This window comes from Taudactylus pleione, unplaced genomic scaffold, assembly GCF_031769625.1.
Source record: "Taudactylus pleione unplaced genomic scaffold, aTauple2 ptg000016l, whole genome shotgun sequence".
NCBI lineage: Eukaryota > Metazoa > Chordata > Amphibia > Anura > Myobatrachidae > Taudactylus > Taudactylus pleione.
Window position 1 is genome coordinate 859,458 of NW_028284418.1, and position 22,476 is coordinate 881,933.

The following is a 22,476-nucleotide window of genomic DNA, read 5'->3' on the forward strand; positions in this document are numbered from 1 at the left end:
GGACAATTATTTTTCCAAGTGGGAATCCCCTCCACAGGTGGATTTTCATGTGACACGCCTAGTCCGAAGTGCCACATTGCCCATGCCCTCCATGTCCTCCTTGAAGGATGCTACGGACCGAAAGGTGGAGATCTGCCTAAAGTCCATTTATTCCCTCGCGGGGGGGACATCTAGACCGGCTATGGCCGTATGTTGGGTAGCCAGAGCTATGGAGCGCTGGGCTGATAGTTTAGAAGCGTCCTTGGATTCAGACTGTTCGGCTGAACAGGCCGAGTTGGTAGGCAATCTCCGGGATTCGGCCACTTGCATCAATGAAGCGGCCTTGGATATCAGTACCCTCACATCTCGGATTTCTTCGGCAGCTGTTGCTGCTCGTCGCACCTTATGGTTGCGATCCTGGAAGGCGGACGCTGATTCCAAAAAGGGCTTGGAAGCTTTACCCTTTAATGGAGAAGTCCTATTTGGTCCGGATCTGGACAAAATTGTGGCCACGCTGGCGGCAGCCAAGTCTGCATGTCTCCCGTCTGCTGCGGTCGCTTGCAGTTCGGGTACGTCGTCCTTTCGGCCTTACAGGGCCCAGGGTAGGCCTAATGCACAGTCTTTTCCCTGACAGGCTGGCCCCAAGAAATCGGCCAAGCCCAGGAAACTGGCCTGGAGTACCAGACGTCCAGCCCCTAAGTCTGATGACAAACCTGCGGCCTGACGGTCCGGGCCTCTCTTTGGGGGATCCCAAAGTGGGAGGCCTCCTGCTGCAGTTCGCCCAGTGTTGGTCGGTTACCACGACAGACACTTGGGTTCACAAGGTGGTTTCTCACGGGTATGCCCTCTCCTTTCGGCACAGGCCCCCATCCCGATTCTTCACTACGGGTCTTCCCTTAGACCGGAACAAAGCCATGGAACTGCGGAAAGTTTTGCACACTATGCTCCAGGCTGGAGTTATAGCGCCTGTTCCATTCTCCCAGAGGGGCCAGGGTTTCCATTCCAATCTATTTTTGGTGCAGAAACCCCATGGGTCGTACCGTCCAATTCTCAACCTCAAAGCCCTCAACAAGTCCTTGCTGGTGCCGCGGTTTCGGATGGAGACCCTATGGTCCATCATTCTGGCGCTGGAACCTGGGGATTACATGGTGTCGTTGGACATACAGGATGCTTACCTGCATGTCCCTATTCTTTTACGCCATCAACAGTTCCTCAGGTTTGCCAACCGCAACGATCACTTTCAGTGTCGGGCGTTACCTTTTGGCCTGGCGACAGCACCACGAGTGTTCACCAAGGTTATGGCGGTCATGGCGGCTTTCCTACGGCTGCAGGGAGTCCGCATGTTGCCGTACCTGGACGACCTTCTGTTGGTAGCAGGATCTCCAGAGCTCCTTCTACGACCACTTGGATCTGATGATTGCGGTACTGCAATGGCACGGCTGGTTAATAAACTGGCAAAAGTCCACCCTGATCCCGTCTCAGAGGATTCTGCACCTCGGAGACTTGTTGGACTCTACACAGCAGAGGATCTTTGTGACGGGGGAAAAGATCTCTGCCTTACAGTTGAGGGTGCGCAGTTGTCTGCAGAGTCGCCGTGTGTCCTTTCACTCGGCGATGAGATTACTGGGCTCCATGGTGTCAGTATTCGACATGGTGGAATATGCCCAGTTTCACTCCAGACCTCTGCAGCAATTGATCCTGTCCAAATGGAATGGACTGCCTCAGAGTCTAAAATCCCGGACGATGGTGCTCACTCCAGAGGTTCGCCTGTCCCTAGCCTGGTGGTTGCAGACGACCCATCTCAACAAGGGTCGTCCATTTTGGGTGGCGAACTGGGTCCTGTTGACAACAGACGCCAGCCTTCGGGGCTGGGGAGCGGTCACGGGTCCACACTTGTTCCAGGGCAGATAAGGAGAAGGCGGAAAAGGAGCTTCCAATAAAAATCTTGGAACTCTGCGTGGTTTTCAATGCTCTCCAGCAGGCACATCGGGTTCTCCAAGGTCACCCCATGCAGGTCCAGTTGGACAACGCCACCACCTTGGTCTACATAAATCGGCAAGGAGGAACCCGAAGTCGGGTGGCACTCGTAGAGGTGTCCCGCATCCTGGTCTGGGCAGAGCGCAATCTCCCAGCCATATCAGCAGTATTTATCATGGGAGTCCTCAACTGGGAGGCGGACTTTCTCAGTCGCCAGGATGTTCATCCGGGGGAGTGGTCTCTGCACCAGGACGTCTTTCAACTTCTGGTGGACAGGTAGAGTCTTCCAGAGATCGACCTCATGGCGTCACGGCACAACAACAAGTTGCCGGTGTACGGGTCTCGAACAAGAGACGAAAAGGCGTCTCTGGTGGATGCTCTGTCCGTCCAGTGGACGTTCCGGTTTGCTTATCTCTTTCCTCCGTTTTCCCTTCTTCCACGGGTAATCCGGAAATTCAAACCGGAAGGAGGGACGCTCCTGTTGATAGCTCCGGCCAGACGTGTTTCTGACTTAGGGGCTCTCTCCTGTAGACCCCCTTTCCTGATTTTTCATAGAAACAGGGCAGTGCTGCGCACTCGTCCTGAATTTCTTCCCAAAGTTGTTTCACGTTTCCATATCAACGAGGAAATCGTTGTGCTGGCTTTTAACTCACCTGATCTTTCAGTGGGTGAGGCCACTTTGGACGTTGTGCGGGCCTTAAGGATTTATGTTGACCGCACTTCTTCGTTTAGGAAGTCGGACGCCTTGTTTGTCCTCTATGGCTTCCGTAAAAAGGGTTGGCCTGCTTCAAAGCAAACTTTGGCAGGTTGGATTCGTATGGCAATTTCAGAAGCTTATCTTCATGAAGGCCTTCCGGTTGCATCCCCTGTGAGTACTCATTCCACTAGGTCTGTGGGTCCTTCGTGGGCAGCTCGACGTGGTGCCTCTGCAGTCCAGATCTGCAAGGCTGCCACGTGGTCCTCTGTCCACACCTTTGTGAGGTATTACGCGTTTGACACCTTTGCCTCTCAGGATGCTTCCTTCGGGCGGCGGATTCTCCTTTCAGCACAGGAGCATCCCCACCCTTGAAGGATACTGCTTTGGGACATCCCCAAGGTATCCTGTGGATACCCTACGGACCCTGATGTAGAAAATAGGAGATATGGTAAGAACTTACCCTTGTTATCTCTATTTCTACGAAGTCCATAGTGTTCCACAGGACTCCCGCCCTGTCTCACCTGTGCTGCAGATGGGCTTTACTCTGGTCACCGTTTTTTTCCGTCTCCCTCTGGTGAGAATGTGATTCTTGTGTGTGTCCAGATCTTTTTTTTTTCTCTCTCTTCCTTCTCCTCCTCCGGCCTGTGGCTTGGTACGTAACTGAGATGCCTTGGCTCGGGGGCGGGGTATAGGAGGGGGACCCTAGTGCATCCTGGGAGGCTGAAAACTTAACTCTACGGTGCCCGTTGCCTGACGTCACCTATACCCCAAGGTATCCTGTGGAACCTTATGGACTTCGTAGAAATAGAGATAACAAAGTTAAGTTCTTACCATATCTCCTATTTTTTATTTCTAAGTAATGAATCTCTTACAGGGGTGGGGAATAAGGCACCCTCCAGCTGCTGTTGAACTACACATCCCAGCATGCAAAAGTTTTAGCATGCCTTGATAGCAAAACTGTGTCAGGACCTGCTGGGATGCGTAGTCCCACAACCAGGGGCGTCTTCAGAGAGGAGGGGGACCGTGTGCATTGGCTGCCGGTCGCCTCTCTTCCCGGTGGCCAGCACCCAACTGACGCGGCTGGCCGTCCATCGCAGAATGCCGGAGAAATGGCCGCAGCGGCCATTTTCCAGTGTTCTGTGCAGCGCTGACACCTGACGCGAGACCATGGACAGGTGAGTTTTAAGTAATATGGATGCAGGGTGTGCGGTGCGCACACCCTGCATCCATTATAGGTACGCCCCTGCCCACAACAGCTGGAGGGCCGCTTATTGCCAACCCCTATAAGATAGTAGATTCCATACCTGTAAGTTACTCAGTCTTCTTAGGAAATGTATGTTTCTTTAAATTATTTATTACCAGTTATTTATATAGTGCACACATATTCCGCAGCGCTTTACAGATATTTGGCCATTTACATTAGTCCCTGCCCCAGTGGAGCTTACAATCTATATTCCCTAACACACACACACACACACACACACACTAGTGTTAATTTTTGTTGGGAGCCAATTAACCTACCTGTATATTTTTGGAATGTGGGAGGAAATATACATTAGGGCTGTACTGGGAACCGAACCCAAGACCTCAGTTCTGTGAGGCAGTAACGCTAACCATTACAACGTCTGTGCTGCATTTGGGCCACTTTTGACCGAGTTGCCAGCAGTCTGAGGACTTCCAACTTAAATTTCCTACACTGACTTGTCCTCTGCTGCATCATGTGACCTCGTCTAACCACACATGGAGATCACAAAGCACATTAGAGGAGGCTGAAGCGCAGTGTATTATACTCCACGTGGTCGCCTTCCTTACCCTGTAGGCTCTTGTTGTGAAGTGATCTACAGCTTGGTATAGCCTCTGGGAAAAAAAGAAAACCATAAGCACCATTGCTTTGGCCAAATACTTTGATCTTTTTAAAAAGACTTTTTCCTCTGATTTTACAAGGGTGGTCTGCTTTAGTCTTGCATCACACTGGTACACAATATTTATTGCCAATAATAAAGGTAATGTGTGGCCCATTTAATGGTTGGAGGGCAACACTTGAAGTGCAGCAAATTGCTCATCACTGATTTAAGCAATATTTATCAATATTTACATGTTTATCAATGAGAATTTCTAATCGCATGAAAGCCTTTGTTTTCATTAATAGACCGCAGGGAGAAATAAAAAGCTAGTGTTTCATGTATTAATCATAAAACAGAAGATGACATATCATATTTAACTATATTTATTTTGGACATCTTTCATTTGCATCTCTCATTTGGTAAACAGGCAGTCCAAAGAGAGCTGGAATGAGTAATTATGTTTTCTCAAAAAATATACAGTCTCAGAAGTTGAGGCCTTGCACCTTCTAGTGTATATTACATGCATTTTTAATGAAACCTTTACCAGCTATTACTAGTATTTGCAAGCGTCCTGTTTGCATTCCCCATGTAAATGGGTAAGTCTCTAGGTAAGTTCTAAATGCCACTGAAGATGCCGGTACCCCCGACCACCGGGATGGTAACTACATCCCATATCGAATGCATTTCACAGTTTACATGCTTTTTCACTTATCTTTTACTTGCATTAAAAGCACTTATGCACTGACAGTGGGTGTCTGCTGTTTTGGAAGAGGCTCAGAACATCTTAGACGCACGAACATCACAGATTTTGCCTTATTTAAACACCATTGCTGTACAGGCTTCTAGTATAAATATGCATGTCCATTAGGTAAATAGGTGACCTGTAACTACAGAACAGGTACAGTGCAGCTGTAATTTTATTTAGAGATACATTTTAGGCAGACAGAGCTAATCTGATCATTTGTGGTACTTCCCATATACTGACAATACACTGACTGGTGTTAATCAACTTGGATTCTTTACATTTGATTTCTCTGTAGTCAGTGTTCTTTATTTTTCAGGTTGCTGCCATTAATCCTAGCCACCCACTGGCACAGATGCCTTTGCCACCTTCCATGAAGAATTGCATTCAGCTGGCTGCATGTGATGCAGCAGAACTGCTACCCATGAACCCAGACCTTCCCGCTGATCTCTTCACTTCCTGCTTAACCACGCCAATCAAAATAGCCTTGAGATGGTGAGTGAGGTGGTCTTTTACACACATTATATTGGGGTATAGCCAGGAATTCCTTTCCCTGAAATTATTAAAAGACAGTGTAATGTTGTATATAGGTCACCGGTCTCTTCGAAAGATAACTGTAAAATAAAAGCAAACACAAAGTAGCAATGTTTGCTAGTGCAGTATCTACTGTCAACAGGGCTATTCATTTACTAAAACCAAGTCACTGATGTAAAACATGGAGTTGTAGCAATTGAAAAATTAATAAACGAATGAGTAAACAAAACAATAAGCACTCACTATTTGCACACTACACCATAACCAAGTCCAGCAAATATATCATGATGTGGGTAGTAGTGAATTTTACAGTATCACATGTGACTTGGTTGGATACACCTTTTCTGTAGCAAAGTTTCACCATTGCCCCGCCCTAAATCTGTCTGACCATTCCTTCTCTCCTATTGCTTGGCCACACCCCTTTTATCCACAGAAAACCTGAGCTGTAGAGTGTTGGGGGATAGAAGACTCTGGACTTATTACTGTCCCATATTGTTGCTGGAAAGTTGGGAACAATACAGTATTACATATTAATATTACAGGCCAGCTAGGTAAACAGGAAAATAGAAGGTGAGTGTAATATAGAAAACACTTTTTCCTTTTAGAGAAATTAGGGAGGTGACCTTTCCACTCATTTCTGATGCTGTGCGTTTGGCGACTGGTATTTCTCTTATGGTACTATTGTATATGTTAATTTTAGAGAATTTTAAAATTCTCTATTGTTATTACCTGTTTATTTTGGAAATCGCTGGCTTTTGCTCCACATTGGGTTTGCAGATTATACAAAACTGTAAGATTCACTTGCTGATAAATCACTATTAGAAGTTAATATGCATTATATATAATAAACAGCTGCAGTAGTAATAATCTCATCTGACATTGACCAATTAATCTGCAAAATGTCATACGTGCATTCAATAACCTCTGTGCTTGCTCTCCCTGACTTCCTCGCTGGCTGTCTGTAATCCTGCAAATCACACAAGCTCATTTGTATATGCAGCTTTTTACTTAAATAGTCCGGAACTGTTGTTTTAAGATGTGAAAAGCATGATTTTAATTTCCCACCCCAGGCTCTAGTTATGTCCTGAGGCAGATTTGCTTTCTGGATTTTTAGCCTTCAGTAGCTTTAAGGAGTACATGGAAGCAAACTGGTGTTAACTGCACCAAACGCTCCCCAGCTGTGCTGTAGTTTGTAAAATGTACACTGAATGAATTTATGCTTCAGATTCCAGTAATGTTGTAGTCCTCTCTCAAGACTGTAAGGCAGGATCATTATACCCAGCCAGAAGCCAGTGTGATCTCCTCCTAGGTTAGCTTAACATGTTCACAACTTGGGCTGGATGCTAATATTGGGCATCTGCACTCAAAATCAGTGAGAATGTATTCAGGACACAATACATAAATCAGGTTTATGTTTACATTTGTATGTATACGAGTATCATATGCATTATATAATACACACAAGCTGTTTGAAGTAAAAATGTGGAGGTGATAAGAGGGAGAATGTAACTGTGCGGTCCCTATTCCTACCTGTGTCGCACCTCGTCCTCCCTCCAACCCTTTAAACCTGCTGCTGTGCTTCTCAGACCTAACTTTCTATATTTGCATAGGACAGCCTGATTGACATCCCCATGAGGTGCAGTCCTCTCTCTGCCTTACATTGCACCTTTTCCTTCTTCCTGGAAGAGCAAGCTGTGCTCATTTTGGCCACGGTGCTCCATACAATCAAGGCAGTAGGTTGAATTGCTAGTATGGCGTACTGCTGCAGCGTTGCTTTCGCCATAGTGCCAGGAGGTGCACCCTTCCCAAGGCCCCCACTCTACTCATCTGGGTATGTGCACATCCCAGGCAGGCATGCTGTCAATCTCAGCAGTAGAATTTGAGAACACTTCACAGCACTGCTGTCTGGACATTGACTTGTTACTGTTCTGCCAGGTATTTTGCAATCACTTTCAAAAGTATAATTAGTTTTTGACTCCATCTCTCCTGGTCTAATGCTTTCTGGTTCATTATATATTTCTTAATGTTCTGTTTTATACATAATCACCTTACAAATCTTTGCAATAACAGTAATTAGCTAGACCTTATTTCTAAAGCACAGCACAATGTCCATGTGGTAAATACAAGTATCTGTGCAATAGGCAGTCATCGCATGGGATTAGAGTCAATTGAGGAAGGAAGGCATCTATTATCCTTCCCATTGGAGACAACTATTTATAGGCTTATTCCAAATAAGTCACACGAACTGAGGAGAATAGACTTCTCGGAAATGGCTTAGAAGTGGAGAAACCGCTTTTGAGGAAAAAAGAGAGAGGAAATACATTTGAGAATTGGGGGTTGTGGAGCCTATAAAAGGTGGTGTGAAAGGGGCAGGTAATTCTATAAAGGAAGGGCGTGAAAGGTATGAGCAGTCTATAAATGGAAAATGTGAAACAGATGGGGAGCCCATAAAGGGAGGGTGTGAAAGAGGCTTGGGAGCCTATAAATGGAGAGCGTGAAAGAGGCACAGGGGAGCTTATAAAAACAAAGGATGTAAAAGAGGCGGTGGATCCTATAAAATGAAGGGCTGAAAGAGGCAGGGGAGCCTATAAAGAGAGAACTGAAAGAAGCGTGGATGCCTATAAAGGGAGGGCTGAAAGAGGCGGGGGAGCCTATAAAGGGAGGGCTGAAAGAAGCGGGGAAGCCTATAAAGGGAGGGCTGAAAGAGGCGGGGGAGCCTATAAAGTAGGGGTGAGCGGGTTCGGTTCTACTCGGTTCCGTTTGGTTTTAAAAACTGAATCTTATTGGCTATCCAAAACTCGTGACAGCTGATAGCCAATAAGATTCGGTTTTTAAATCCGAACGGAACCGAGTAGAACCGAACCCGCTCACCCCTACATAAAGGGAGGGCTGAAAGAGGCAGGGGAGCCTATAAAGAGAGAACTGAAAGAAGCGTGGATGCCTATAAAGGGAGGGCTGAAAGAGGCAGGGATGCCTATAAAGGGAGGGCTGAAAGAGGCAGGGATGCCTATAAAGGGAGGGCTGAAAGAGGCAGGGATGCCTATAAAGGGAGGGCTGAAAGAGGCGGGGGATCCTATAAAGGGAGGGCTGAAAGAGGCGGGCAACCTGTAAAAGAAAGCGTGGAAGAACTGGGAAGTTTATGAAGGGAGGGTGTGAAAGAGGCTGGGAGCTTATAAAAGGGAGGTCATGAAAGAGGCGAGGAACCTATAAAGGGAGGTCTTGAAAGAGGCGGGGAACCTATAAAGGGAGGTCATGAAAGAGGCGGGGAACCTATAAATGGAGTAGCACGCAGAAGAGGCAGGGGGCCTACAAAGGGAGGGGTGTGAAAGAGGCAAGAAACCAACAAAGGAAGTTGGTGTGAAAAAGGCAAATAGTCTATAAAGGGAGGGTTTGAAAAAGATGTGGGAATGTATGAAGGAAAGGGTGTTGAGGAGGCATGAAAGAGGCGAGGAACCTATAAAGGGAGGATGTGAAAGAGGCGGGAGTGTCTATAAATGGACGGCGTGAATGATGGATAGAAGTGACAGAGAGAGGATCAAACAAAAAAGGACTATATATATATATATATATATATATATATGTCAAACGACAGGCTCAATCTACGGCACTCAACCATCTGGGGTGCCCTTGGTATGTGACCACACCATCTACATAAAAAATATCATACAAACTCGGCACTCACATGCTTTTCAAACTGCTACTCCTTTGAACATAGGGAATGTTGGTTCCAAAATATTGCAATAATTTGTTAAGCTGGCCACCGCTTCACAGTCATTCCCATCTAGCCAGTCCCTACACTAATTCTCAGATAAATGAACTTGATCTGTCATCTTGGGGTCAAGCTTGGATACATTTTAAACATGAAACTGGGTCCTGCCTAAAAAGCATGCGAGTGCCGAGTTTGTATGATATTTTATATATATATATATATATATATTAGGGATGTGCAGGCTCGGATAGGTTCGAGTTTGCACGTGGAGTTCGGATTTTTCCCTCCAAAAAAACGGAACTCACAACGAGGCAAAACGTCATCTTACATGGACGAACATCATCATTCCTGGTCTTTTGTCCAGGAATGATGATGTTCGTCCATGCAAGATGACGTTTTGCCTCGTTCTGAGTTCCGTTTTTTTGGAGGGAAAAATCCGAACTCCACGTGCAAACTCGAACCTATCCGAGCCTGCACATCCCTAATATATATATATATATATATATATATATCTGTATATGTGTATATATACACATATATTCATATAACCTGTATACCCTCATATATATATACACACACATATTAATCCTGCCCTCCGCTTCATTCGTTCCCTCACCTATACCCCCGCGCCTATCCTCTCGGCTCCCATACTTACCCCATTACCGGAGTTAGGTCCTCCTCTTCTGTGTCTGTCCCATAGATGATGCAGCATAGATATCTATTCAATTTTTCAGTATATTTTCTAAGGGATTATACATGAAATTAAACCGCTTACCTTTAAATACATTTTCATCAGTGTTCATACACATGCTGAGCAGACGCCTCGTCAAGAACGATATATAATGTATTGGTCATATAATAATATAGATTGTTTTATACTAAATGGATATTTTGTGGTTCATGTCATTATCTTGCTAGATTTCTTTATATCATCATTTTTGCTGGAATATTTTTGTTATCTCCCTTGCCTGGTCCATGCACACTCTGTGTCATTTCACCAGCTCTGTTCTCTTCTTGGAATTACTCTTATGCTGTTTTAGTAGGACGCTTACAACTTTGCGTATTAGCTATCAGTTGTGTTTAGAATAGTATCTTGCATTTTCTTGCTATTTCTTAGTTTTCTAATAAATGTTCTGGTGTTGAAGTGTTAATAATACATTCCCTTCTCACTAGTAAGGACAATAAAAAATACATCACAGGCTGTGCTGAACACAGGTGAAGTACAGCTCTGTGTGCAGAGCTCATCTCTAGTAATGGAGCTAGACTTCAGCCTTAATCAAACATCCTTCAGCTCAAATAAACATCTTGGCTCACCTCAGGCTGATTTATATGGATGCTAATGTGCATCACACTCCATAACATCTCTACTCTACGAAGTATTATCCAACTGTCTGAAAAATCTACCAAGAAGCCATTGATCAAAATCTGTACAGAATGTTTGTGTTTCTGAGTGGCAGGTAATGAGCCGGAGCTCAGCCCTTCCGTTGTGTCCCTCCATCACTCATTTTCATAATACAAATATGTATCCTGCAAAGTGTATTATTGCTGGGAAAGCCTTTATCACAGGACAATCCCACCATCAAAAATGATATTATATATATATATATATAGTGCATCTATGTATGTGTGGGTATATATATATATATATATTCCACAGTGCTTTGCAGAGGATATTTGGCTCCCTGATGCAGTGGAGCTTACAATCTATAGTCCCCACCACATGTACACACATACACATTAGAGTTAATTTTTTGTCAGGGGCCAATTAACCTACCATTATGTTTTAGGATTGTGTGAGGAAACCAGAGTACCCGGTGGAATCCCACGCAAGCACAAGGAAAATATATAAACTCCACACCGTTAGGGTCGTGATGGTAAACCGATTACCTCTGTGCTGTTAGGCAGTAATGCTAACCATTACACCAACCGTGCCGGCATATTCATACAGTGGTCACATAATGTTTGTGGAAATTAATAATAAAGGGGAAAAAAAAGCCCAAAACTGGATTTATAGTTGAGATAATTTTTTTTTAAAATTATCACTTATCTATATGGCGTTGATAATTATGCATCACTGTACATAGAGAATCTTTGCATTCACATCACTTACTACACAGATAGGTTCAGGAATTGGATTTTTGTGAGTACTGTGCCACCATGCATCCCATGACAGATCTCCCTGTTATCTGTCATACACATACATTTTTAATAATTGTTTTGATAAATAAATATACCTGGTAGTAAGAGAATTGGGCAATATAAAGGGGGTCATACTGCCTGTGGTTATATGAGGATGGTTCAGTAAGTAAGGTAACAAGTAGAGATGTGCGGTTCGGTTATACTCTGATTTACTCGGATGTGCTCGGTTCTCATAAACCGCATCAATTGGCTACCAGGCTGTCACATGTTTTGGTTAGCCAATAGGATAAATCCGAACTTGCGCTAATTTGGCGATAAGAACCGAATAAAACCGAACCCACACATCTCTAGTAAGAAGACCTCTCACATGTGTAATGTTCTCGATTGCATTCTAAATATATATTGGTTTAACCTAAAATGAGATTTAGACTTGAACCAATGCTGATAAGACCAATAAAGCTTCCGCTAAAATAATTTGGTGCTGAGTTTTGATAACTTTGAAGTTCTAACCTCCACTTTTCTAACTTTTGTATGCTATTTGCAGCTATTTTTCATGTATCCTAAACTCTGTTTCTCTTGTTGTAGGTTTTGCATGCAGAAAAGTGTCAAATTGGTGCCAGGTGTCACTCTGGACCTCATTGAGAAGTAAGCAAAAACACATTAAGCTTCTTTGTGACAGCCATATTGTACTCACTGTGTCCATGCCCTGTACAGAAGTGCCCGTGGCTCACATGGATTAGCAACCTATGATGTCCTTGGTTCCTATTGAATGAATGGCTGCAATGTGGTGATTATTAGTCCAGCTCACAAATTGCTGCCACCTCTATGTCTAAGCTAAAGAAACACTTTCATCTCTCTGTTGACTATGCGTTTCCTCTTGTACTGCCGCTTTGTTGTAGTTCCTAGTCTGGAGCTATCACCTTCCCTCTTCATTGTCAGTGGGCTGTCTGTAACGTACAAGCACCCCAGCCCCTCCTGTCCTGAGTTGTTTGTCTTTCACCACAACACTATTGTAGACAGTCCCTTTGTACATAGTGTGAGAGTTACAATGTGTCCTCAGAAATCATTAGTGCAGTTGCACCAAACAGTCCCTCCTGCCAGGTCCCATGTGGCTATGCTAGCACTGGGCATCTTTTTTTGCCAAAGCTTATGTCTCAGTTGCAGTCCTATGCGACTAGGATGCACCAGGAGACTGCACTGATTAATTTGATGTGTGACACTTGTATATCTGTGTGCTACTGAGTCTATGAATCTGTATACAAAGTGCTCTGATGCTGCTGCTTTTTTTCATGCCAAGTCCCATTGTGGTTTGTATACAGACTCTGCTGCACATAGAAGTGTCGCACATCAAATTTAATCAGCGCCGTCTCCTGGCGCGTCCTAGTCGCATAGTCACTAATATGTATTTTCGGCAAAAAAAGTTGCCCGGCACTAGCAGAGTTGCATGGGACCTGGTGACTCACTTGCACCAAGCATTTCTTGCTGCGTGGCGTATTGAGGCTAGGTGTGAGGACATATCTGTATGTTTGTATTTATTACAATGTTTAACGCTGCTACATTGCCAAACACATCTGACGTAGCCACCATGCAACTCCTCAGGGTTATGATCTGTAATATTCCCTAACATCATCTGAGGAAACAAGGTGCATCATGGGGAAACTCTTCTTTAGGACAAACTCTCCTTGTGTTCACCAGAGAACCTCTCATTGTCCAAAGCCCAGAAGCATCCAGGAAAAGATAATTGGTTTTAAAGGAGTCCGTCTCTGCAGACACAGTAGGTTCAGATTAATTAGAGATGTCCATGAACAGAGGGGTTGTAGGTAATTATTCATATGCTGTACAGGGAAGTAATTCAAAAGTTGCTAACCCCTTCATTGCCAAGGTGTTCTGCAGGGAAACAATAACCCAGTTCAGTTCTCAGTCAATTAAGTTAGAATTTCTAAAATATCTCCTTTGTATTATACCAAACCACAAATGCTGTACTTGTCAGTTTTCAACCCAGTGGCCTATGAACAGCATGGGAGGCAGGGGAAGTTTGTCATTCAAGTGTTCCAAAACGTTTGTGTCGGGATTACTGATTAGACCAACCCAGCTGTCTCTTAACATGAGACAGGACTGAGATGTTAGTGCACTTGAGCTTTAGACTTCTCTTGACCATTAGTCAGGTAGAGGACTGGGAATCTCGCATGACGGTGAACAATGCAGCTCTGCTAGTCTCTGACATTGCTCTGCAGTTTTAGTTTTACATTTAGTTCTTCTTTAGCTGTTCATTGTGCAAACAAGGTATATAAAATAGTTTTTGTGGGGCATATTTACAGATGTGTCCACATACATCTTACTCCGTGCGCTACAAGTCGCGTTAAACATAATGCGAGACCGCCATGTAACTCTAGAGCACAGAACGTCTCCTCGTGCAACTTTTTACCTCGAAATGTGTCTTATTCGTGATGCAAATAGGATGCACAAGCAACTTCTGCTTTTTAAAATATGTGGCATGTCTATATCCTGTGTGCGACTGTGGCTGTATCTGTATGCAAAATGCTATGTCACGGTGTCAGCGGCTGTGAAACTGTAACGTAGCATTTCGCATGTAGATACACCCGTGGTTGCATACAGAATATAGGCATGCAGCATTTCTTTTTAATCAGCAGAAGCTGCTTATGCATCCTATTCGCATCACTTTGTGAATAATACACATTTGAAGGTAAAAAGTTGCATGAAAAGACGCTCAGCACTACCGAGTCACTCCACGGCATGGCGCGACTAGAAGGGCTGGTTGACACACAAGGAAGTAAGATGTATGTGGCCACATCTATATACAGGTTGAGTCTCCCATATCCAAAATGCTTGGGACCAGGGGTATTTTGGATATCGGAATATTCCGTATTTTGGAATAATTGCATACCATATTAAAATGTCTTAGGTATAGGGCCCAAATCTAAACACAGAATGTATTTATGAGTTATATACACCATATACACACAGCCTGAGGTAATGTTATACAATATTTTCAATAATTTTGTACCTCAAACAAAGTTTGTGTACATACATGAAATTTATTTATGTGTCATATACACCTTATACATACAGCCTATAGGTCAATTTATACTTTATTTTTAATAATTGTGTGCCTTAAACAAAGTTTGTGTGCATTGAACCATCAAAAATCAAAGTTTTCAGTATCTCAGTCATGCTAAAATATTCCGTATTTCGGAATATTCCGTATTTCGGAATATTTGGATATGGGATACTCAACCTGTATTACTAAACTTTTTAAACTGAAAAACACTGCCATACATAGGACACAACTTCCACTTCCCCTAAGTTAATATTCAAGATTCCCCCTTTAGTAAATTCTCTTAGTCAAAAGTAATCTCTTTGAACCTCTGTGCAAGAGCAGATCAGGCTCAGAGCCACTGCCGCAATGCCTGGAGACCACACCGGCCGTTCTGCCACTTCAGGCATTGTTCTGATTATTTGGGGAATTTGAGAAACACTGTACTCAGCATTGTTAATTTCTTCCAATAACGACATTGTCAATGAGGGTTGAATGTGCAGAATTGCTGTTTAGCTTCAATAACTGCTGCTGATATTGCTTTGTTTTATTGTTTACTCTCAAAACAGTAAATTGCTTAATGCTGGTTAATGGGGAAAACAAGTATACAAACAAATTATAGGAGGAAAGAAACTGTTCAAATGTTGTAGTATAGAGCTTAAAATAGCTTACACCCCATTTTACATATAAAAAAACGAAATGTTTTTTTAGAATAAGTCAAACAATCACATTTATTAGTAATCGGTAAAATAATAAAGTACTATAATTCTATATCTGAATTCTTTAAAATCAATTACATCAAGTGAAATTGCTCACTGACATATAATCAAATAATTCGCTAGAATCACTTCCCAAGTAGTTCTTATAAACAGAGCATAGAAGAGGTTTTCAATGTACTCAGACCATATATGGTTTACTGCAGTAAAAACTAGAAACAAATGTGATTACTTTGCTTCCAAGGGAGTAGCCTGTACCAAATGATTCTTATATGTAGCACAGTCTAAAGTTCTAACTGATCCATGCAGTTAATTTGATCCAATGTGCGGATGAATCCACTTAGGAACCGTTTATATACATGGTGTGTGCACAACTGGCCGATCTCACTATGGGGCCTATTTATCATCACTTAATTTTTACAAAAGCAGGTGTAAATGAACATTTTCACCTGCAATTGTAAAAATTAAGTAATCGGGCTAATCATCACGAAGGTAAAGCAGGAGATATCACTGATATCTCCTGCTTACCTTCCCCTGGTGGAATGGCTCGCTGTCCCCATAAGCTAGTATGGGGACAGAATTCATCAAGTTCCAAAAATACTATATTTTTGGAGCTTGAGTGCAGAAGCATTCCTCATCTTCAGATGGCGTTTGTTCTCGCTCCGGGCTCGCAACCCGCTCCTTCCCTATGGGAAGAAGTCCCAGGTTTGCGAAGAGGGATCCTTTGGGATCCCTCCGCCCCTGTCCGGCTCCTTCCACTGGACGTCCGGAGCTCTTGTGCACATGTGAGACCTGTGGGTCACGCTTGCGCACTAGCGTCACTGTTCCGAAAGGAGCAGTGAAAAGAATCACTGCTACTTTTGGAACAGTGATACAATTCGGGGAGACAGCTGATTTTCGGATCAGCTGTCTCAACGCCAGAGCAATGATGAACTGCTCCGGCACTCACATCAAATTAGAATGCTAATTATCGGGGTCCGAATGGACCCCAATAATTAACATCATGACTTATCTGTGTAGTCCCTGGATGTAGACCCCTATCTGTTTATTCTCTGGATAATTTGGTCCCCAGAAACACACAATTTTCCACCGTATGAGTCCCAGTAAATCAACTGTAGTTTACCGCAGACCTAGGTAATTATCTGTACAATCATACACGATTAACCACTCATGTACTTTGTATAGTGACAGATTCAAAAACAGTGACTTTACTGATGCATTTCTTTGCTCCTGGCAATTTCATAAGATGATCCTTCTTCTGTGCCCACTGTGTTGGTTAGCGCATATGAGGTATTTTGATTTTTACTAGACATCTAATATAAGTTGCTTTGTATGACGTAGGTTTATTTTGTACCAAGTAATATAGAACATGGACCGTTTATTTCACTGACTATAATTCTGACTTTGCCTCTCCATTAGGACTGCAGTGCATGAGACTACTAAATGTGACTTAACAAAGAAACACACAGTTTCAAGGTTTATCTAGCTGAAAGCAAATATTGTCCTTTAGTCCTTTTCCATTTTGGGCCATGTACACACAGATTTTGTTTCATGTATTTGGTTTCCCTCACTTAGGTTTTTAGTGAGAGCAAGTGGTGAGACAGGTAACTGCATGATCTCTTTGGGGAGACTAATGAAGAGCGCACTTGTGAGCATTACAGAAGTGGGTGATAGGACTTTGGTTGTGAAGTGCCCTAACCCAACCTTTCCAGAGGCACCTCACGGTCATCACTATGGCCTTCCTATCTCCCACTGGTTTTCCATACCACTCAGAATCAGATTCAGACTTCTCTCTTTCACCTACAAAGCTCTCACCCTCACAGCTCCTCCCCTCTCACCATCACAGCTCCCCCCCGTCCGTCTCTGCAGACACAGTAGGTTCAGATTAATTAGAGATGTCCATGAACAGAGGGGTTGTAGGTAATTATTCATATGCTGTACAGGGAAGAAATTCAAAAGTTGCTATCTCCAGTTTCATTACCTCATACATTCTCTCCTGTTCACTTTGCTTTGATAATGACAGCTGCCTCCATTCCCTGATCACCACTTCCCACTCTCACTTTTAGGATTTCTCCCAGGTCACTTCTAACCTTTGGAATGCTCTCACTTCATTGTCCTTGTCACCTCTCCTCCTAACTCTGTAGTCTCTGCCCACTTATCCCTTTGTGCCCACTCATATTCCCTATAGATTGTTAGGTAGTTTGAGCAGGGTCCTCTTTCCTGTTGTCTTGCCTACATAATTATGCTAACTCTAATTATTTATGTATGTGAATCAATATAGTGTTTGTACTTGTATCCTGTTGTCAGTTTTGCGTCGGTTATGATATGCTGACAGTCATAATGTAGACATTCATCATGTCGACATGGTTATAATATCAATGTAAACATTGACCATGTTGACTTTCATCATGTAGACAGTGGTGAAATGTCAACATGGTGGAATGGCAACATATCACCCCTGGTGGTCCAGTGGTGGTTTAACTGCTCCGGGCTGTTGCAGGGGCTCCATCAAGTATTACGAGTCCTGGCGGTCATGTGATCGTCACTTCCGGTCATGTGATCGTCACTTCCGGGTCAGACCTCCGATCCTCCTGTGATCGGGTAAGTATTTTTCTGCCAACCCTAATCCCAACCCCTAACCTTCCCCGCAGCCTAAACATAACCCTACCACCGCAGCCAACCCTAATGTCGTCAACCTGACAATATGGACTTTGTAAGCGCGTCGACATATCGCCTGTCGAAATTTTGACAATGACGACGATATAACTGTCGACATTGTGGTGTTGACATTATGATTATAGACATTGTCATTGTTGACCTTTTGACTACATATCAATTTTATCTCCTTGTACAGTGCCATGGAACGCTTGTGGCACTTTATAAATATCAGATAATATATTGAATTCCCCATAGTGCAAGTACAGCTATGTGAAAGCATGCATATAGTTACTGCGTCACACGAGCAGATTTCAGGGGGAGCTGAATCCAACAGAACATTACAGATGAAGTAACCACGTGCACCAATTTTCCTCTGTGGACATAATGCTAGAATTTCCTCAATGTTCATTTTACTTTTATGGCACTATTAATAGGTTTCCTGTGCACATTATCTCTGCATTTTCTGCTGTAAGGTAGAATAATAGGTTATGGCAATACATCAGTTGAAACAATAGATACTGATAAATTGAAATAATGTTTTTCAGTAGTTTTCCCTCTACCCAGTTGCTGAATTAGTAAAAGATGCTTTTGTCAATAGTAAAACAAATGAAAGAAGATTGCAGTGTTAAACTGTCTCTTGGGTCTCAAGAATGTATTCATGTAAAGTCTTATGAAGTAAGCTTTGGTGGTGGCCTCTTCTCAAGTGAATGATTTCTTTAGTGGATGCAATGTAATGTAAAAAATGAAAATGTTGATGTCTTTATGCCCTAAAAGAGCTTCTAACAAAAAAGTCTGTGCATAGAAGGGGATAATAATACACTGCTTGTAATTAAGTAGCAGCTCTGCTGGCATCACTGAGATCTTAAAGGACAGTTAACCCAAGAATTTACATTTTCATATATTAAACATGGGAGGAAAATTCCATACTCCATTTTAGTGACTATCTACCGCAGCTTTGTTAAAGTAAATTGTATTTACAGTAGGTATTTTTTCCATCTCAAACAGCTCCATGATAGTGTACATTTGGCGCTGCTGTTATGTCACTGGTATTGTACACAGGGCCACCTGTAAGAATTGTGGTCCTGCACCCCCCCACCACCACACCCTCTCTTCCTGAGAGATGAGTTTGAAAAACTTTATATTTTGCAACCTAATTAATAAAATAATGTTTAGAACAATTTTATCGTTTTGCACCCATAGGCCCTTAAATCCCACATGTAGTCTAAAACTCACCAAAGTGACACTCGGACTTCCTCACATGTCTCCAGATTCCACTCCAACCTCACCTTATGCCACATGCTACTCAGAACACCTCATTTTCATTTAAATTCCCAAAAAATATTGCAATAATTTGTTAAGCCAGCCAACTACGTCAAAGTCTCCCCTTCTGGCCAGTCCCTACACTGACTCACAAGCTCTTCAGAATTGCCCTGCATTCTTTGCCACAAGGTATCACACAGATTGTATACACAAATTATGCTTTTTTCATTGGTTAAGGTCTGCTAGTCTCATAGACTTAAAGAGATTTGAATTTGACAGTTTGACGTTGGGTTGACCAGCGTAACAAATTATTTAACTATTCTCTTAAACATTCCTTGAATTTGAATGACTTTCCTTTATTTAAATGGTATGTCACATACATCTAGCACCACAGATTGTTGAGTGCAGCAGTGGATTAAAGATATATATATATATATATATATATATATATATACACACATTAAGCAGGGATACTTCAAAACTTGACTTCTAAGGGGGTGTAAAGGGCTAAAATGTTTCTGACTGACTGACTCATCGTGGCTGCAGCACAGGTCAATATGGGGAGTCACACCAACTGCCATTCTAAATGCTGCCAAACATCACTGGCAGTTGGTGTGTCTCAATGCACAAAAAAACAATAGCAAGTTCTCATGTAGTATGTAAAAGTCAATCACCCTGAAATAGATCCAGTAGTTTCTCTTATAGAGGGTTCCACTTCCCGGAATCTTTCAATAAGCGATACTTTTCACATAGCCACTTTTATTCTCCTGGAAACATCATGGTTTTCTCCAAATGTTCCTTATAATGTAGTGCTCATGAGTTGGAAGATGTCACACATTTATGGAGCAAAAGGAAACCAAGAAAAAAACAATAATGCAGATACCTTTTACATAAAGGTTTAAAGTTAATAACAAGTTGCACTCACAAACAAATATCTTTTTACAAGCATATAAAATCATGGATGTCTTCTATGAAGAGTCACTGATATACTCATCAACCCAGGTATTATACGCATGGAACAGACAGGGCTCTGGATCCCCTTCATTCTGTGCAGGATTAATGAGTCCAAACAGGTTGCCCCACAATGTCCAGTCCTTTTTGGGTGCCACACCCCTTAACGCGTTTCGAAACCTTATTGATTCTTCATCAGAAGCGTTATGTGGCATATAGGTCAAATAACATATTATTTGACCTATATTCCTCCTAGAAGACATCCATGATTTTATATGCTTGTAAAAAGATTTTTGTTTGTGAGTGCAACTTATTACATTTAAACCTTTATATAAAGGTATCTGCACTATTGGTTTTTTCTCTGTTTCCTTTTGCTCCATATACAGTATGTGTGACATCTTCCAACTCATGAGCACTACACAATAAGGAACATTTGGAAAAAACCTTGATGTTTCCAGGAGAATAAAAGTGGCTATGTGAAAAGTATCACTTATTGACAGATTCCAGGAAGTGGAACCCTCTATAAGAGATACTATTGGATCTATTTCAGGGTGATTGACTTTTACATACTATATGTGAACTTGATATTGTTTTTTTGCGCATTGATGGCACTTTATTATGTTTAATATATTCTAAATTGGGAGTTTATGTGAGCCTCCTTGTTAAATGTTAATCTGCTGCATTTGAAAACCTTTGTTCGAGCGCATATTTCATGCTATTTTCATTAGCTGGTGTGGCTACCCATCGGACTGCGCTGCAGCCACATTTCTAGAACCACCACTACCCGTATGATTCTGGCGTGCCATATGAGGCTGACAGAACTGCAAAGAAGTAAAATGTGTTTTCACGGATTCCTCAATAGCTCTTAGGCCACAGGTGAGGGAGGGTAATGTGTTAGTGCTGGTGTGAGCAAAGGAATGTGCTACTGCAGAGGTGATAGAGGAAAATGTGTTACAACAGCAGTGAGAGGGGAATGTGTTACTACACAGATGAGGGAGGGGAATGTTTTGCTAGAGAGTTGAGTGAAGGGAATGTGTTACTACACAGGTATGGGAGGAAAATGTGTTACTGCACAGGTATGGGAGGGGAATGTGTTACTACACAGGTGAGGGTGTGAAATGTCAAATGTGTTACTACAGGATGAAGGAAGGGAATATGTTACAACACGAATGAGGGAGAGCATGTTTTACTAAAGGTGAGTGGGGGTAATGTCTTTCTCCAGAGGTGAGGGAGGGGAATGTGTTACTCCAGAGATGAAGGAGGGGAATGTGTTACTACAGGTGTGAGGGAGGGGTTGTTTTTATAAACAGGTGAGGGACGGGAATGTCGAATGTGTTACAACATGGATGATAGAGGGAAATGTGTTACTGCAGAGGTGAGCGAGGATAATGTGTTACTACAGAGGTATGGGAGGGGAATGTGTTACTACACAGGTAAGGGAGGGGAATGTCAAATGTGTTACTACGGGTGAGGGAAGGGAATGTGTTACAGCATGGGCAATGGAAGGGAATGTTTTAAAAAAGGGGTGAGTGGGGGTAATGTGTTACTACAGAGGTGAGGGAGGGTAATAACTTACTATAGCAGTGATGGAGGAGATGCATTACTATATAGGTGAAGGACTAATGTGTTACTGGAGTCGTGAGATGGAAATGGAAACAGTAAATATCTAAGCTCTACCCAGGTGAAACTGGGCTCATCAGCTAGTATAAACGCACGCACGTGCCAAAAGTCATGGGATAGCAGTATGTAAAGGCAATGGTAGGTGGCATCACTGTACTGTGATGTCTTGGAAATGTCCACACCTGCATCAGTTGTATTCTGACATCTCGTGTGTCTGAACACCAGCTAGACAGCTCATGGCAAGACAATGTGAAATATCGGATTTTGAACGGGGCATGATAGTGGGTGCCCGATTTATGCGCACAATTCCTCGATCTACGGTGTCATGTGTGTAACGGGAATACCTCATAGAAGGCATTACCACTCACCATGGACAGCGCAGTGGCCAACCACGGGTGGTTAATGATTATGACCAGCAGCATCTAGTCAGAATTGTTTGTGGTAACAGACAATTAAAGTGTTCTTTAGCTTCCATGGTATTTGGGAGCAGAAGACCCACCAGATTGCCCCTGTTAACACTACAGCATCAGATACAGTGCCTCACCTGGACTCGTGACATGGCTGATTGGACCCTGGAGGACTGGCAACATGTGGC

General features: G+C 42.9%; 1 protein-coding gene across 5 annotated transcripts in view; it reads left to right on the forward strand.

The window, feature by feature from the left end:
* The window catches only part of RPTOR (regulatory associated protein of MTOR complex 1), a 319,880-nt gene that overhangs the window by 193,264 nt on the left and 104,140 nt on the right, over positions 1-22,476 (forward strand). For all 5 annotated transcript variants that reach the window (XM_088474208.1, XM_088474236.1, XM_088474218.1 and 2 more), the window contains exons 6-7: positions 5,559-5,734; positions 12,207-12,266. In XM_088474208.1, coding sequence (XP_088330334.1) covers positions 5,559-5,734; positions 12,207-12,266 — 236 coding nt within the window. The remainder of the gene's footprint in view (positions 1-5,558; positions 5,735-12,206; positions 12,267-22,476) is intronic.